General features: G+C 49.0%; 1 protein-coding gene across 1 annotated transcript; it reads right to left on the reverse strand.

The window, feature by feature from the left end:
* Positions 1-4,988: 4,988 nt before the first annotated feature.
* On the reverse strand, positions 4,989-16,904 carry LOC122924086 (aflatoxin B1 aldehyde reductase member 2-like). The gene is made up of 7 exons (XM_044275007.1): positions 16,558-16,904; positions 8,215-8,402; positions 7,761-7,865; positions 6,252-6,348; positions 5,897-5,996; positions 5,669-5,798; positions 4,989-5,310 (listed from the first exon to the last, which is right to left on the reverse strand). The coding sequence occupies exons 1-7, from the start codon at positions 16,850-16,852 to the stop codon at positions 5,149-5,151; spliced, it is 1,077 nt and encodes a 358-aa protein (XP_044130942.1). The 5' UTR covers positions 16,853-16,904; the 3' UTR covers positions 4,989-5,148.
* Positions 16,905-18,200: the final 1,296 nt, after the last annotated feature.

An 18,200-nucleotide genomic window follows, 5' to 3' on the forward strand; every position in this document is an offset into this window, starting at 1 on the left:
TATAAGCCCCGCCCTGGAAACGTCCTGGATTTATAAGCAGGGTTTAAATTATCTCTGTCCATTTTCGCCCTGGGAGATTGAGAATTTGCAAATTCGGGACAGTTGGCAAATATGCGTGGTGTGACGGACCCCCACCGATCAGATAGTGATGGCCTATCCTTAAAGGGGTTGTCGCACATCAGCAAATGGCAGTTATCATTTAGAGCAGGGATCAGCAACCTCCGGCACTCCAGCTGTTGTGAAACTACAATTCCCAGCATGCTCCATTTATTTCTGTGAGAGTTCTGAGAAGAGCAGAGGAATTTTGCATGCTGGGAGTTGTAGTTTCACAACAGCTGGAGTGCCGGAGGTTGCCAACCTCTGATGTAGAGGAAGTGAATACAAGGCACTTACTAATGTATTGTGATTGTCCATATTGCTTCCTTTGCTGTCCGGATTCATTTTTCCATCATGTTATACACTGCCCGTTTCCATAGTTACGACCACCGCTGCAGAGCAGATATAAGGTGGCCGGGATGTCTATGTGTGCTCCCTCATTCCCGGCCACCAGAGAGGCTGGTGCCTTATTCTATAGTGTGTAAGCACGACCACCAATTCTAGATTGCAGGGTGGTCGTAACCAGTGTCGGACTGGGGTACTTAGTTCCCACCAGTGTAACTGATTCTGGGGGCCCACCTTGCGGGGTCCTGCACACTAACTTATTTTTTTTTTCCATGTCTGTACCGTTCTATTTACTTCAATAGGGCTGCAAAAAAAAAAGACTCCATGTGCATTCCGTGTCTGTATGTCCGCATGGCCGTTCTGCAAAATGATAGAACGAGTCCTATTATTGTCCACATTTCAGACAGGATAGGACGGTTCTATCAGGGGCGGCTGTTCTGTTCCACATAATGTGGAATGCACACACCCGGTATCCATGTTTTACGGATCGGCAATTTGCGGACTGCAAAACATCTAATGGTCGTGTTCATGAGCGCTTACAGTGATAACAGGAATATTAAAGATGAAGTATGATGGCGGTGGCGGACAGTCACAGCAACATGCACAAACATACATGTGGCAGAAGTTACACATATATGGATATCCTGCAATTAAAGGGAACCCGTCACCGGGATTTTGCCTATAGAGCTGCGGACATGGGCTGCTAGATCGCCGCTAGCACATCCGCAATACCCAGTCCCCATAGCTCTGTGTGCTTTTATTTAGGCAAAAAAAACAATGTTATATATATGTAAATGAGGCAAGTATGGAGCCCAAGGGGCTGTTACTAACGTTTCTGGAGCCCAGCACCGCCCGCATCCTCCGAATCACCTCCCTGCTCCCCGACGTCACAAAGTTAGAGCGTCGTAATCTCACGCATGCGCGAGGACGCGGCAGGTCAGTGCCGGCATAGTGTTCCTTCCCTGTGCTGGCATCAGCCTCAACTGCTATGTATATACAGAAGCTCAGCACTGTACACCCAGCCTAGGGTGAGAATCAGGACAAATGGTGTGCGACCCAACACTTGTGAGCTGGAGAGGGGAAACCATCTAACTAGTCCCAATATCGCTCTATCCTTTCTCCACTATTTCCGCTATTCCTGCTCCACTAGCTCTGCTATCCTCTCTCAGCTATCCCCACTATTCCGTCTTCATTGTCCCTTCTCCACTATCCCCTCTCCATTATTCCCACTATCACCTCTCTGCCATCTACTCTCCACTATCACCTCTCTGCCATCTACTCTCCACTATCACCTCTCTGCCATCTACTCTCCACTATCACCTCTCTGCTATCCCCTCTCCATTATTTCCACTATCACCTCTCTGCTATCCCCTCTCCATTATTCCCACTATCACCTCTCTGCTATCCCCTCTCCATTATTCCCACTATCACCTCTCTGCTATCCCCTCTCTCCACTATTCCCGCTATCCCCTCTCTCCACTATTCCCACTATCCCCTCTCCGCTCTCCCCTCTCTCCACTATCCCCTCTCCACTATTCCCACTATCCCCTCTCTCCACTATTCCCACTATCCCCTCTCTCCACTATTCCCACTATCCCCTCTCTCCACTATTCCCACTATCCCCTCTCTCCTCTCTCCCCTCTCCACTATTCCCACTATCACCTCTCTGCTACCCCCTCTCCATTATTCCCACTATCCCCTCTCCTTTTCACCATTGAGTAGGGTGGTCCGAGCGTCTGAAGACATTGTGGGGTTCCGTCTACCTCCTTCCACAGAGGAGGCCGCTCTCCCGGGCCGATTCCTTGAACCCAGCGATGAAACTAATTAGTGCGAGGTTCTCCATGAACTGGAACACGTCTTACCTCTTACCATCAGACCCCGCTCCTCTTTGTCCCTATGGAATTTTGTTTTATTGTTCATTTTTAATAAGGGAAAGGAGGTGATTAGAATTTTTAGATATTTATTTTTTTAAACTTTTTTTTGAAAACTTTTTAAAGTCATTGGATCGCTTCACCCATAGACTGCAATGATTTAACTTTGAAGCCTGAGGGAAACTCGCTTTGTTCCGCACACAGGAACATCGCTGGGACAGGCTTGGGATCCTTCAGAGACGATGTCTCAGAACCTAACTGTGGGGAAGGTCAGATCCTCCCATGTCCCTTGTTTCTGATATCCGGTTTCATCCTATTAACCATTTATAACACTGAGGTGGAATTGACCTTACCAGTGTGGGTGACTTACCTGTCGCGCATGGTCCCTATAACCCTCTTCCCATTCAAACACACAAATAATCCAACTGGTGCAACCAGAGACTCATAGCAAACAGCATATGTTCTCTAACCATCCACAACCACGTACGGGTCACAGACCAACCCGTCAATGGGATTTAAAGGGGTTCTCTGGGTTTTTAATATTGATGACCGGCACCCCAGCCGATCAGCTGTATTAAGAGAAGGCGAGCACCGTACCCGAGTGCCACTGCTGTCTATGACAGACGGGAGAGGGCACGCACACGGATCATGTCTTCTCTTCATACAGCTGATTGACATAGGTGCCGGTCATCAATATTAAAAGCCCGGAGAACCCCTTTAACAGTAGGTCGTAAATCTATATATGCCCATAATCTGACACCTAGAGTGTCTATATGAATTTATTTTACCGTACTATAAAAATAAAATCTGCAACTACCCCAAATAATTGCTGGTCATAGGGCATCATTGTTCTTAGCCCCTGCCTCCAGCGCGCGCTGCCTGACCTTGCTAATCCTTCTGTATATCAAAGCCTAAAGTTTATAAGGGCGCTGTGGAAAAACATTACCACGCAGAGCCTCCACCACCATGCAGCAACTGTGACTCCGAGCAAAACATCAGGTTATATACACTAGTCTGTACTAAATAGAATTTAACATTTTTTTTTTTATAAAATTTGCAATTGGACACCTTCTGTGACAAACATATGCGCTGCCAGTGATGTTAGAAAATGCGCTTATTGTACACTTTCCGACTGTAAAAACCCTTTGCAACAGTTTTTTTTAGCACTGCCAGGCACAGACAAGGAACAGGATCAGAAGCAGTTTAGCACTGCCAGGCACAGACAAGGAACAGGATCAGAAGCAGTTTAGCACTGCCAGGCACAGACAAGGAACAGGATCAGAAGCAGTTTAGCACTGCCAGGCACAGACAAGGAACAGGATCAGAAGCAGTTTAGCACTGCCAGGCACAGACAAGGAACAGGATCAGAAGCAGTTTAGCACCACCAGGCACAGACGCTGTTAGAGCACTGCTAGGCTGGACATGGAACAGAGAGGATCAGACAGAGAACAGGTACAGAAGAACAGGCAAGGCATGGACAAGGATAACAACTAGGGATGAGCGAATAGAGTTCGGATGAAACATCCGAAGTCGATTCGCATAAAACTTCGTTCTTATACTGTACGGAGCAGGAGCAGACCGGGGAAGTTAACCCCATCAGAACCAGGATTAACAAAAAGCACAGAACATACAATCACAAGTTATTCCAAACTCAGTCCCAGTTCACACTCAAGGCCGCAGCCAGCATGCATTGCAGAACCAGCATGCATGGAAACACCCACAGCCAGTACACAAGGCTCATGCAGCCAGCCTGCACGGCAACAGAGACAGGATCCACAGAGATGCAGAAACGGGAATCCACAAACACAGGCCACAGTTCACACACACCACCGCAGCCAGCACGCAGCCCCAAGCAACCAGCATACACAGGTGTCAGCCTGCAGCCAGTACGAGAGATGGCATGCAGCCAGCCTACACGGTCACAACTGTCACAGGGAACCGCACCGTGACTATCAGGAGTAGCATCCAAGGGGCTAGGCGGAAAAGTAGTATACAGTTTCCAGGAACATGGACAACAAACAGAACTGGCCAGGAACAACCCAATTTATTGAGCAAGTTGGAATTTTTTTTAGTTTTTTTTTAACTGGTGTATTCTTACTTTTTAACAGTACAATCCAGTATGAATAACTGTTTGATGTGGTAATATATAAAGCACTAGAACCTATGGCACTTTGATGCTTAGGTCAAGAGTGGAGGGTCCTTTAAAGGGGTTGTCCGGGTTCAAAGTTGAACCCGGACATATCCCCATTTTCACTCCAACGCCCCCACCCCCCCGGTATGCCTTGGCCTGTGTGATTCAGGGCTGGGTAAAGCCAAGCATCGAAGTATGAAATACTCCGATGCTCATATCAGGGGGGCTGCCTGGGTGAAAATAGGGATATGTGTGGGTTCAGCTCTGAACCAGGACAACCCCTTTAAGAATCCTGGGGAGCCATGGCATAGGGGGATGCAGAAGTGCATTGGGCAGCGGCCCTTTAAGTGTCAGGAGGCAGTGCCAGCAGGCTAGACAAGGCACACGGGGTCCCAGCCGGAGGGCAGCAGTAGAGAGCAGCGCTCCAAGGAGGAAAGTCGGGAGCAAGCACACCAACCCAGGCAGCGGGAAAGGAGAGCAGGACCCCGGCCCAGGTAAGAACAGGGGAGCAGACTATGACACCCAGCAGTGAAGAGTCAGAGAACGGCCATTATTTTTTATTTATTTATGAAATCATCTATAAATAGTTGCAGCGCGCCTCGTTTCGCTCTGGTCTCGGAGCCGGCGCGCAGCTGGAGTGAGGACAATCGGGTAGAAATCACTGTATAAATCACTATTCAGATGAGGCTTGTTCTGTATAATGTTCTAACGAAAATAATTTGGACAGTCGTGGGCGACCAGGTTCCAGGCATCATCAAAAGCGGAGACCACAGGTGGAAGCAGGGGCCCGCTTTCGGCCCCGTCCAGGTTCTGTAAGAGTTGCTCCATACTGGACATCCCCAGGATCACAGCGTCACCCTGTCCTCCCTGGGAACATAAAAAAAAAGTGATATACCTGGACCTGCCAGAAACAACCACTGAAATACTCTGTGCTGCCACCTCCCACAATATAAGGACACCTCTCTCCTGAAATACTCTGTGCTGCCACATCCCACAATATGAGCACACTCCTCTCCTGAAATGCTCTGTGCTGCTGGGATCACTGCTCCTCCCTCTAAGAAATGTTTAGTTTATGACCTGCTTGCATCTATTCCCCTTCTCCCACCCTGACCGTGTCCAACGTGTGCCATTAAAACACTCTGTGCTGCTGTGGGCTCCCTGGCAGCAGAAGATACTTTTTTCCCAGATTTCTTCCCTTACCTCAGCTAGAGATCAGGGCACATACCTGTAGCTTAGAATGGTGGTACATCCAGCGGAGAGCGGCGGATGTCAGGGTGGGCCTGTCCTCGCCGTACGCCTCCTGCAGCGCCCTCTGCACCAGGTCAATCGCTTGGAAGTGATGCTTCTTCCAGTACCTGTACAATGTCAGCCGGGAGACTGCGTTAGCGTCCAATACCCTGCCCCATCCCCCACAGTACCGGTGAGTATTAACCTGCATCGTGGATACACTGACCTGTTCCTGTACGTCTCGGCCCAACTGTTCCCAAAAAACCTGGAGGGCGTCTGTTCCGTATCCTTGTACTCATATTTGTATTTGCCGGTCAGAAGCCCCCCTGCAAGACAGAGCACGACCAAAGCTACAGGATTCACAGGTCTTATCAATAATACAGAGTCAGACAAAATGGCTTCTATTAAAATGAAAGCCGTTAAACGCCAATACCGCAGAGGGAGGATTCGGGACAGGGAGGCCCCTTCTAATACACACCCGTCCTGGTGCATGCAGAGGCTGAACAGGGACTGATTTATTGTGGGAAATGATGGCGTTTTATTTCTTGTAGCAGTTCTGAACTATAATGTGGTGCACTCACCGGCCAGAGGATTGTAGGCGTAGAACCGGATTCCAAGTTGACGCAGGCAGGGGAGCAGCTCCGTCTCTACTTGTCTTGTAGTGGCGTTGTACATGCCCTGGAGAGGAAAGGGTTATATTATCCTGTCACCAGGAAATACAACTGGCTTATATGAACCTTTGGTCATTTTGTACATACATTACTGATCCTGAGTTACATCCTGTATTATACTCCAGAGCTGCACTCACTATTCTGCTGGTGCAGTCACTGTGTACATACATTAATTATCCTGTACTGATCCTGAGCTACATCCTGTATTATACTCCAGAGCTGCACTCACTATTCTGCTGGTGGAGTCACTGTGTACATACATTACTTATCCTGTACTGATCCTGAGTTACATCCTGTATTATACTCCAGAGCTGCACTCACTATTCTGCTGGTGCAGTCACTGTGTACATACATTACATTACTTATCCTGTAGTAATCCTGAGTTACATCCTGTATTATACTCCAGAGCTGCACTCACTATTCTGCTGGTGCAGTCACTGTGTACATACATTACATTACTTATCCTGCACTGATCCTGAGTTACATCCTATATTATACTCCGGAGCTGCACTCACTATTCTGCTGGTGCAGTCACTGTGTACATACATTACATTACTTATCCTGTAGTAATCCTGAGTTACATCCTGTATTATACTCCAGAGCTGCACTCACTATTCTGCTGGTGCAGTCACTGTGTACATACATTACATTACTTATCCTGCACTGATCCTGAGTTACATCCTGTATTATTCTCCAGAGCTGCACTCACTATTCTGCTGGTGCAGTCACTGCGTACATACATTACTTATCCTGTACTGATCCTGAGTTAGATCCTGTATTATACTCCAGAGCTGCACTCACTATTCTGCTGGTGGAGTCACTGTGTACATACATTACATTACTTATCCTGTACTGATCCTGAGATACATCCTGTATTATACTCCACAGCTGCACTCACTATTCTGCTGGTGGAGTCACTGTGTACATACATTACATTACTTATCCTGTACTGATCCTGAGTTACATCCTGTATTATACTCCAGAGCTGCACTCACTATTCTGCTGGTGCAGTCACTGTGTACATACATATATTACTTATCCTGTACTGATCCTGAGATACATCCTGTATTATACTCCAGAGCTGCACTCACTATTCTGCTGGTGCAGTCACTGTGTACATACATTACTTATCCTGTACTGATCCTGAGATACATCCTGTATTATACTCCAGAGCTGCACTCGATATTCTGTTGTTGTGAACAAGAGCTGTGCAGACTTTGAACTATCAGAGAGTCCCTGCTGAACAGCGAGTTCAGCTCTGCAATACATTGTACTGATCCTGAGGGAAACTGTTGTTTATTTTAATTTCCTGCTGGCTACACTGTATCACCTGCAGCCAGATTATCATGGACGTGCAGACCCCCAGAAATCTACCCACACTTATAGTAATGCAGATCTTTATTTTAACCCCTAGAGCACCTGGTATACGGTCGGCAGCACCCAGTTCCTCTGTTTACAGATGCAGTAAATCTCCATCACCTCCCAGGACGTGTAGTTGGACAGACCCAGTTCTTTGAACTTGCCCTGCATAAAAAAGACAATTTAGCAATGGATTAAATAGAGAGCTGTGCAACTTAATGCAACTTTTATATTGTCTGCTTGCTGTCAGTGAATGGAAACAATTTGGTTATATCTGAACTACTCCTTCACGCATATAGCTACATCCAGTCAGGACCACATACATAACTGTGTGAATGCTGTGTTTGGCTAACAGAGAACTGACTACATGCTGCAGTGTAAAGCACTGGGAAGAAGGCAGCAGCCTGTCTTGATGAGACAGGAGGTGGATTTCCCTGCAGTACCCCTAGGTTGGCATATCTGTCTTTATATTCTCAGCCCAAGGACTTACAGAGCTTTCTTATGAGTGCATTACCTCCTGGTAGAGCTCCTGGCAGGCAGCCAGCGTCTCCTCCACAGGGGTCTGGTGGTCCGGGGCATGGAGGTAGAAGAGCTGCACGCTGGACCTGTTCAGCCGCTGGAGCGAGGTCTCTAGCTGCTGGCGCACGCTCTCCGGTCTCAGCGTCTTCCCCTCCCATGGGTTGGCTTTAGTCGCCATCTTCACTGGCAGAACATGGAAGAAGGAGAAAACGTGGATTCAGCCGCTGGGAAACCTCCACATCAGAGGCAGAAAACCCTTACAGACCTACTGCTTCCCACCGCCGCGGGTCCGCAAGGCTGCATTCACACAACAGTGAAAAACAGACACTGTTCGTTTTTCATGGACATTTTTAACCATTTTTGCAGCCATTTTCTGTCTGTTTAGCATCCACTTTTAATGCCCATTAGATGGATAAGTTTGAGTCGCCCATTTTTTTTTTAAAGTTATACCCAATTTCCCCCATAGTACCCCCTGGACATCAAATCTCCTCCCACCACAGTGCAACCAGTATGACTAATACCCCCTTAGTGGCCCCCAGTATTATGAATGCCCCCATTAGTGTCCCCCAGTATTATGAATGCTTCCCCCCTTAATTGCCCCCAGTATTATGAATACCCCCATTAGTGTCCCCAGATATATTAATGCCCCCATTAGTGTCCCCTAGTATTATAAATGCCCCCATTAGTGTCCCCCAGTATTATAAATGCCCCCATTAGTGTCCCCCAGTATTATAAATGCCCCCATTAGTGTCCCCCAGTATTATAAATGCCCCCATTAGTGTCCCCCAGTATTATAAATGCCCCCATTAGTGTCCCCCAGTATTATGAATGCCCCCATTAGTGTCCCCCGGTATTATAAATGCCCCCATTAGTGTCCCCCAGTATTATGAATGCCCCCATTAGTGTCCCCCAGTATTATGAATGCCCCCATTAGTGTACTAAAATATTCAAGTTTTAATGGTACAACTAAAAGACACATGAAACCCCTTACAAACAGAAACAGACAAACACGCGTGGGACCCCACTAACACATGAGCCGCCGAAATAGGCGGATTGCGGCAGATGAGGCCCCTCGGGCTGACCCTTATTGACGTAGAGTGAGCCCCAAGGGTCAAGGGGACACTTGGTGGTGAGAATAAACAAATGTCCTGAGTTCCGGGATAGGGACACCAAGACAATGCCTAATAATGGTAAGAAGACAATGGGTGGATCTTACCGGAGCCAGGTTGATAGGCGCGTTTATTCGGCAAGTTCAGGAGGTCACCGGAAATGATGGTCCTTTCTCAGCGCCTAAAAGTGATGTCCTTTGGGATAGGGTTGTCTTGGACAGGGTCATGTGTTTGTGGAGTACTGCAGGGAGTAGATCTATCCCTGTTGCACCCTACTTGGCCTAATATGACCCTGACAACCTAACACGGGATCCGTACCCCGCAAGGGGTGGTCCCGTCCGGAACCTCGCCCTGGTCTAAGGTCCCTGTAAGACCCTGCCGGGGTGATGAGGAGGACACCTAGTAAAGTGAAAAGGAGAAACGTGGGTACCAAGAGTAGGGTATGTTCACCTGTCCCTACGCGTTTCTTCGGTGGAACATACTGTAAGGTAATTATAATAAACCCCTCAAATCATCAGGGGACGGGGGTTTAGTACAAGTGGTAGTTGTCCTTGGTAGCACGGTGGCAAGGTTATTGCTGGGCGCGCTAGAAAGGGCAAACTAAATTAAACCACTCGTGGTACAAGGTGTATTAACACTAGGGTTAGCCTCAACTGCATCTAGTATGAGGATAATAATAAGCAGTTGCGGTGAAAAGAGCGCAGACTTGCTCTAACCACTAGTTGATGTGCGGTGAGGTAACTATATACCCAGAATGCGTGTGGCAAAGAGGGGTCCAGGTATACCTGTAACACACAAACACAAACAAGGGAGCGCCCGCTAGACACGTCTCTGATGATGAAGAAGCATGCCGATCCCCTAACACAGGTAAGGACCGGCAGGCAAAACACTAATATGCATCTAAGTATACAAATGGCAGAGAGTGTCATTACTTACATGCAGCCTGGGGTGCGTATGGCAAACTTCCGGCTGGGCCCGCATCAAACAGTTAGTGTGAGGTCGGGTCTGTGGCGTCTGGCAGCGCTATGTGAGGCGCTGATGCTGTTTTGAAGTGAAGGGGGGGCGGAGATTTAATCCGCGCATGCGCGCACGGGACGCGGTCGCATTGTGATGACGAGGTATCACGTGTTGCGTCGCGCGTCACGTGAGTGCGCGTCATTGATTGTTTGAGCGCTGAGGCTGACCCATTCAGTGCCTGATGTGGGCGGACATGCTGGAGAGCCGTGGGCGGACACATCGGGTGGGCACGTGATGGGCAGATGCAGCAATTCGCTCAAAGGATAGGTGGGTGGAGCGAGGCAGAGATACACTGTCCGGCTACTACAGACCACTTTAATATAGGATGTGTGTGGAGGGTCATGATCACAGATCCTACAATAAGGACAACACAGTGGACATTAAAGGGCAGGGAAAAACCATGGTAACCGAGAATGGGACACCAGTGAGAGTAGGATGAGTAGCGTTACATTCTCCCAGACCTCGTTTGAAGAGACTGATGGAGGGAATATTGTAACATAGGGCAAATACAAGGCTGAGGGCCTATCAGAGAAAACATCCAAACTGTAATTGGTCGTTGAGGCCATGGGGATTGGTGGTTTTAAGTTTAAAAATCCACCAGCACTCACGTTGCAATATGCGTTTGTCCCAGTCGCCCCCACGTAGAGGTTTCTGGACGTGTTCGATGCCCATAAAGGTCACGGCTGAGGTACGTCCGCCGTGGTCAGTGTGGACATGTCTGGCCACCGGCGTATCTCTGTCGTTGCGGATATCTCCGATATGCTCCCCCATCCGCTTACGCAGTTCCCTACTGGTCTTACCTACATACCTCTTGCCGCATTCACAGGTGAGAAGATAGATAACACCCGTGGTGCGGCAATTGATGAAATCACGTATGTGGTAAGACTGACCCGTGGGGTCCGGCGCAAAGGATTTACCCTGGGTGAGATAGGAGCAGAAGGCAAAAATTGACAAGCTCATTAGTGCTGATGAATTTGAGTTCCTCTATCCCCTCCACCCAGTAATAGCAACGTTCTATTGCTTGCCTAAAGTCCATAAGGAGACTCTTCCTATCAAAGGGCGTCCTATCGTCTCAGGGGTGGGGAACCTGTCACAGAACGTAGGCATTTATGTAGATCACATCCTCTGCCCCTTTGTACAATCACTGCCCTCATATGTGAAGGACACAGGAGATCTCCTCACGAGACTGGAGAATATAGTGATTGAACCACACTGGCTCATGGCATCAATCGATGTTGAGGCCCTATATTCGTCCATCCCGCATGACAAAGGGCTCGAGGCTGCGGCACATTATCTGAGAGCAAGGGGCTTACAGTTTATTGCACATAATAACCTGGTTTTGAATCTACTTAACTACGTTCTCCGTAGTAATTTCTTCCTCTTCGACGGCCGTACCTACCACCAGCTCAGGGGCACCGCGATGGGCAGTTCATGCGCGCCATCCTACGCGAATTTGCTCCTGGGCTGGTGGGAGGAGACTGTGGTCTTTGGTGACACACCAAGACGGCACTCGGAGCACGTCGCCCTCTGGTCCCGCTACATAGATGATATTTTCATCTTGTGGAGCGGGCCAGAGGACGCCTTCACGGAATTTGTTAATAACCTCAACCACAACAGTCTTAACCTTAGATTTACTTCCACCATCGTGCGGGACCACCTCCCGTTTTTGGATATTTCCATATCCAGGGGCGACAATGGCGGCCTACAGACCACCATTTATCGTAAGTCCACATCCACGAATTCTCTCCTTAGGTGGGATAGCTACCATCCCACCCCTTTGAAGCTCGGTATACCAGTTGGGCAATACTTGCGGCTCAAACGTAACTGTTCGGAAAAAGGTGAATTTAAGCATCAGGCGAACGACCTGAGAAGACGTTTTCAGGAACGGGGTTACCCCGATAGGGCACTTAAAAAGGCCTATCAAAGAGCATGTGCCGAGACGCGTACTACCCTTTTACACCCCACTAAAAACTCCAGCACAGTCCCTCAAAAGTTGATACGGGTTGTGGGGACCTTCGACTCAGCAGCTACAAGAATAAGGGAAATCTTAAGTCGGAACTGGGGCACTCTCCTCATGGACCCAGATTTAGCTGCAGTCCTGAGCCCCCAACCCTCAGTTACTTTCAGGAGAGGAACCAACCTAAGAGATAGGTTGGTCAATAGTCACTATAGCCCACCAGAGAAACAACGCACATGGCTAGATAGCCCGGTCAAGGGCTGTCATAAATGCGGACATTGTAGCTTCTGCTCCTATCTCACCCAGGGTAAATCCTTTGCGCCGGACCCCACGGGTCAGTCTTACCACATACGTGATTTCATCAATTGCCGCACCACGGGTGTTATCTATCTTCTCACCTGTGAATGCGGCAAGAGGTATGTAGGTAAGACCAGTAGGGAACTGCGTAAGCGGATGGGGGAGCATATCGGAGATATCCGCAACGACAGAGATACGCCGGTGGCCAGACATGTCCACACTGACCACGGCGGACGTACCTCAGCCGTGACCTTTATGGGCATCGAACACGTCCAGAAACCTCTACGTGGGGGCGACTGGGACAAACGCATATTGCAACGTGAGTGCTGGTGGATTTTTAAACTTAAAACCACCAATCCCCATGGCCTCAACGACCAATTACAGTTTGGATGTTTTCTCTGATAGGCCCTCAGCCTTGTATTTGCCCTATGTTACAATATTCCCTCCATCAGTCTCTTCAAACGAGGTCTGGGAGAATGTAACGCTACTCATCCTACTCTCACTGGTGTCCCATTCTCGGTTACCATGGTTTTTCCCTGCCCTTTAATGTCCACTGTGTTGTCCTTATTGTAGGATCTGTGATCATGACCCTCCACACACATCCTATATTAAAGTGGTCTGTAGTAGCCGGACAGTGTATCTCTGCCTCGCTCCACCCACCTATCCTTTGAGCGAATTGCTGCATCTGCCCATCACGTGCCCACCCGATGTGTCCGCCCACGGCTCTCCAGCGTGTCCGCCCACATCAGGCACTGAATGGGTCAGCCTCAGCGCTCAAACAATCAATGACGCGCACTCACGTGACGCGCGACGCAACACGTGATACCTCGTCATCACAATGCGACCGCGTCCCGTGCGCGCATGCGCGGATTAAATCTCCGCCCCCCTTCACTTCAAAACAGCATCAGCGCCTCACATAGCGCTGCCAGACGCCACAGACCCGACCTCACACTAACTGTTTGATGCGGGCCCAGCCGGAAGTTTGCCATACGCACCCCAGGCTGCATGTAAGTAATGACACTCTCTGCCATTTGTATACTTAGATGCATATTAGTGTTTTGCCTGCCGGTCCTTACCTGTGTTAGGGGATCGGCATGCTTCTTCATCATCAGAGACGTGTCTAGCGGGCGCTCCCTTGTTTGTGTTTGTGTGTTACAGGTATACCTGGACCCCTCTTTGCCACACGCATTCTGGGTATATAGTTACCTCACCGCACATCAACTAGTGGTTAGAGCAAGTCTGCGCTCTTTTCACCGCAACTGCTTATTATCCTCATACTAGATGCAGTTGAGGCTAACCCTAGTGTTAATACACCTTGTACCACGAGTGGTTTAATTTAGTTTGCCCTTTCTAGCGCGCCCAGCAATAACCTTGCCACCGTGCTACCAAGGACAACTACCACTTGTACTAAACCCCCGTCCCCTGATGATTTGAGGGGTTTATTATAATTACCTTACAGTATGTTCCACCGAAGAAACGCGTAGGGACAGGTGAACATACCCTACTCTTGGTACCCACGTTTCTCCTTTTCACTTTACTAGGTGTCCTCCTCATCACCCCGGCAGGGTCTTACAGGGACCTTAGACCAGGGCGAGGTTCCGGACGGGACCACCCCTTGCGGGGTACGGATCCCGTGTTAGGTTGTCAGGGTCATATTAGGCCAAGTAGGGTGCAACAGGGATAGATCTACTCCCTGCAGTACTCCACAAACACATGACCCTGTCCAAGACAACCCTATCCCAAAGGACATCACTTTTAGGCGCTGAGAAAGGACCATCATTTCCGGTGACCTCCTGAACTTGCCGAATAAACGCGCCTATCAACCTGGCTCCGGTAAGATCCACCCATTGTCTTCTTACCATTATTAGGCATTGTCTTGGTGTCCCTATCCCGGAACTCAGGACATTTGTTTATTCTCACCACCAAGTGTCCCCTTGACCCTTGGGGCTCACTCTACGTCAATAAGGGTCAGCCCGAGGGGCCTCATCTGCCGCAATCCGCCTATTTCGGCGGCTCATGTGTTAGTGGGGTCCCACGCGTGTTTGTCTGTTTCTGTTTGTAAGGGGTTTCATGTGTCTTTTAGTTGTACCATTAAAACTTGAATATTTTAGAATGTTACTGCCCCTTTAATTTTCAAATAAAACGTTTTTCAGCAGTATCCAGGTGAGAGGTGCGGAAGCACCATTCTCCCTTGAAGGGACAACCCTTCCCCCCTTTTTTGCATTTTTTTCCCCATTAGTGTACCCCAGTATTATAAATGCCCCCATTAGTGTACCCCAGTATTATGAATGCCCCCCTTAATTGCCCCCAGTTTTATAAATGCCCCCATTTGTGGCCTCAGATATATTAATGCCCTCATTAGTAGCCCCATGTATTACAAATGCCCCCATTAGTGTCCGTCCCCCAGTATTATGAATGCCCCCATTAGTGTCTCCCAGTATTCTCCCCTTTACCCCCTATTACTGGCCCCCAGTATTACCCCCTTTGGCCCCCATTCGACTTGTCTAAAAAAAACACTGAGCTGCTGCTGTGTTCAGCACTGGAGGACTGTCTACCCTGACACATTATCACAAACCCTCCGCTGTGTGGGCAGAAACAGATCAGGTTGGGTTTTCAGCCTTTAGGCGTAATCAGGAAGGATCCGAATCTTAATAAAACATTGTGAAATGTAAAGGGAACCCGTCATCAGCTTTGTGCTCCCCATACTAACAGCGGCATAAAGTAGAGACAGGTGAGTGGATTTCAGCGGTCTATCATTTATAAGATAAAAGTAAGTGGTTGCCGAGAACCAACATCACAATCATTGCAGACTGGGCCTCCCGTCCTGATGAAACGCCAGGTCAAGCGCGCTCGACGCCTCTCCATTCATTCTCTATGGGGCTGCAGGACACAGTAGATCGGATCAGGTTCAGTAACCTCCGATGCTCCAGCCGCTGGAAATAATTCTCACCCAAAGTGAACGGGAGCGCACTGCGCACTGCTATGGGAGTTCCGAAAAGAGTTGAGTAAGTGCGCTCTGCTATGAATGGAGGGCGGTCGTGCATGCGCGGCACGCTCTGTTCTACAGATAGGTGGTGGGACCCCTTTAAGCTTTGTTTTCGGATGGCTGAAGGACACTTTGATACTCGCAGTCACTTTTTTTTACGGATCGCACTTATCACCAGGTAATGATTGGCGGCGTCCTGGCACCTTCACCGCCGATCGTAGACCACTGCCGCCAACAAGACCGATTAATGAGTGACGAGGAGCAGCATTCGTATGTGAAGGTGACCACTGATGGCCACATCCATACCATGCTGCCATATCCATCACTAATGCATGCCACCGGAATTTATGGTCTGCAAAACACAGATGACGTCCGTGTTGCATCTGTTTTTGCACACCCTTTGAGGTCAATGGGTCCGTGGTCCGCAAGCTTTCGGCATTCGTATGTCCTATACTTGGCCACAAAATGCGGACCGCTGAGCCATTAAATTAAAAGGGTCCGCAAATAAAAACCCTGATGCATCGTGGATCTGCATTTTTCAGACCGCAAAATACATACGGTTGCGTGCATGAGGCCTTAACCGCCAGCTGACGTGTATGGGACCCTCATGGCTGTCACCCTGCCCAATATCTTGCAAACTTGCCCCATCCTTCGTTCCTAAAGGAGATAAGAGGCGTCCAGAAGGGACTGGCAGCCGCTTTGCCCCCTCCCCCAGTGAGAGGCTATGCAATGCGTGGACCATGAACTCCTCTTCTACAATAATTAACACGATTCATGGATTTTGGACAGTGTAATGTGGAGTTTACAGAGGACTCTCGCTGTCAGCAGGGTCACGTGACTACTTAGCTGTCAATCAGTGCCTCAAGTCTCGCTCTGACATCAAGCCCCGCCCAATAGCCGTTTACTGATTGGCTGCCAGCCACTCCAGATCGAGGCTTGCGCCGCAGCAATCCCGGAAGTGTCTCCACATACCTCCAGCACCTAGGTCGAGCACTCCCAGCACCCGCTCGGTCTCCCCGTCTGCGTACATGAAGGCGGTGTCCAGCTCGTTGTAGCCGCGCCTCAGGAACTCCTGCACCGCCGCCCCGCTGGCCTCTGCGTCCATGCGGCGCCCGAACTCCATGGTCCCCAGCACGGAGCGGGGGAGCGCCGGCGGGGGAGGAGGCGCGGTGGGGGGAGACCGAGACATAGCAGAGCGGAACACACCGACCGATACCAGCTGCCGAACCGACCTCAGGGAGACTGACAGCATGGCAGTTATGCGCATGCGCAGTAGCCTCCAGGCAGGCAGTCATGTGACCAGTGTCTGACTTCTTATTAATTGTTATGCAAATTAGCAATTAATAAAGTTTACATTTCTACTATTTCTCTTTTTATATTATAGCTGAAATATAGTTGTGTTGATTGATTTATCATATAGGGTTCATCCTGCACCTACTCTAGTCACATCCAAAGCTGCATACAGAATTCTGCTGGTTGCCCTTGGAAACAGGCTACACTTAGCTGCACCCACACACGTGGCATTTCTTTCCGTGTACCTGTCGTGGAATCTCCCACAATGCACTTCTGGAAGGAAACAAATCAAATTGTGGTTGCAGCTTTGAATGTGACTGGAGCAGAAGACCTGAAAATAAGTAAATCGGGTCCAGACTGGGCGGCTCCACCCGAGTTCTGCTGTGCTGGAGCTCCAGTTTATTGGCTTACGCGGAGTCACATGACTGCAGTGAAGAGTGGACATGGCTGTCAGCGTTCTCACCTCCAGAGTGTGTCCGAAACGTTCCAGGAGCAATGGCCGCCATCCTGACAGAATGATGAATAAATGGCTCGTCCGGTCTTATGGAAATAGCGCTAAAAGATCTGCTTGCTGTCAGTAAATAAAAACATCCAGAGCCTGACATTCTGCCCTTTAATTTCACAGCTGAAGGTCTGTTACAATGTATCAGAGTAGGTAATTCTGTGCAAGCTAAACTCATTAGCAGCACAAGTCTCTCCCATGCACCGATGCAATGTAACAAACTCTCAGCTGTAAGAAGTAATAGGTCATCTTGGGTTATCATCCTATAATTGTAGATAAGATTGGTCTCAAGGTCACACTGGCCCCCCAAGGCATCCTCAGACAATAATGGACCCCTGATAAGACAGGGCCCTCAAGGTCTGATATACACAGAGTGTGGGCCCAAAGAATAATTTCCTCTAGTAGGCCCAAGGGACTTCAGTCTGACGCTGATTGGTCTTATTCATTGTTGGCAAGCTGAGATCTTGAAAATTGAGTGAAACATTTTAGGTCCAAAATTGTGTGCGGAGTCATAATACTGTAGTTCTATAAAGGGGGCCCTGACTGATAAAATGCTTCTTCCTGCAGCCACCACTAGGGGGAGCTTACTGCATGTGGATTTACACAGGAGGCTGTATAAATCTGTATGCAGTGAGCTCCCCCTAGTGGAGGGAGCAGGTAACTGCTATGACAGCCACACAGCAAGGGCCAATGCTGGGCTCTCTCCTGCTAGGGCCCCCATAGCAGCTGTCTCTATGCTATATCACTGAACTATATGGTGCAGATGGAATTTTCTGCACCCAAAGAGCTTATTATTAGAAAAAGAAGAGGAGCGCCCTCA

The sequence above is a fragment of the Bufo gargarizans genome, unplaced genomic scaffold (genome assembly GCF_014858855.1).
Source record: "Bufo gargarizans isolate SCDJY-AF-19 unplaced genomic scaffold, ASM1485885v1 original_scaffold_2222_pilon, whole genome shotgun sequence".
Taxonomy (NCBI): domain Eukaryota; kingdom Metazoa; phylum Chordata; class Amphibia; order Anura; family Bufonidae; genus Bufo; species Bufo gargarizans.

Coding starts and splice junctions, on each gene's coding strand:
- LOC122924086 (XM_044275007.1), bottom strand. CDS start 16,852: ATGCGCATAACTGCCATGCTGTCAGTCTCCCTGAGGTCGGTTCGGCAG. Junction 8,403..16,557: donor GCTCGACCTAGGTGCTGGAG/GTATGTGGAGAC, acceptor ATGTTCTGCCAG/TGAAGATGGCGACTAAAGCC. Junction 5,799..5,896: donor GCCGAGACGTACAGGAACAG/GTCAGTGTATCC, acceptor GACATTGTACAG/GTACTGGAAGAAGCATCACT.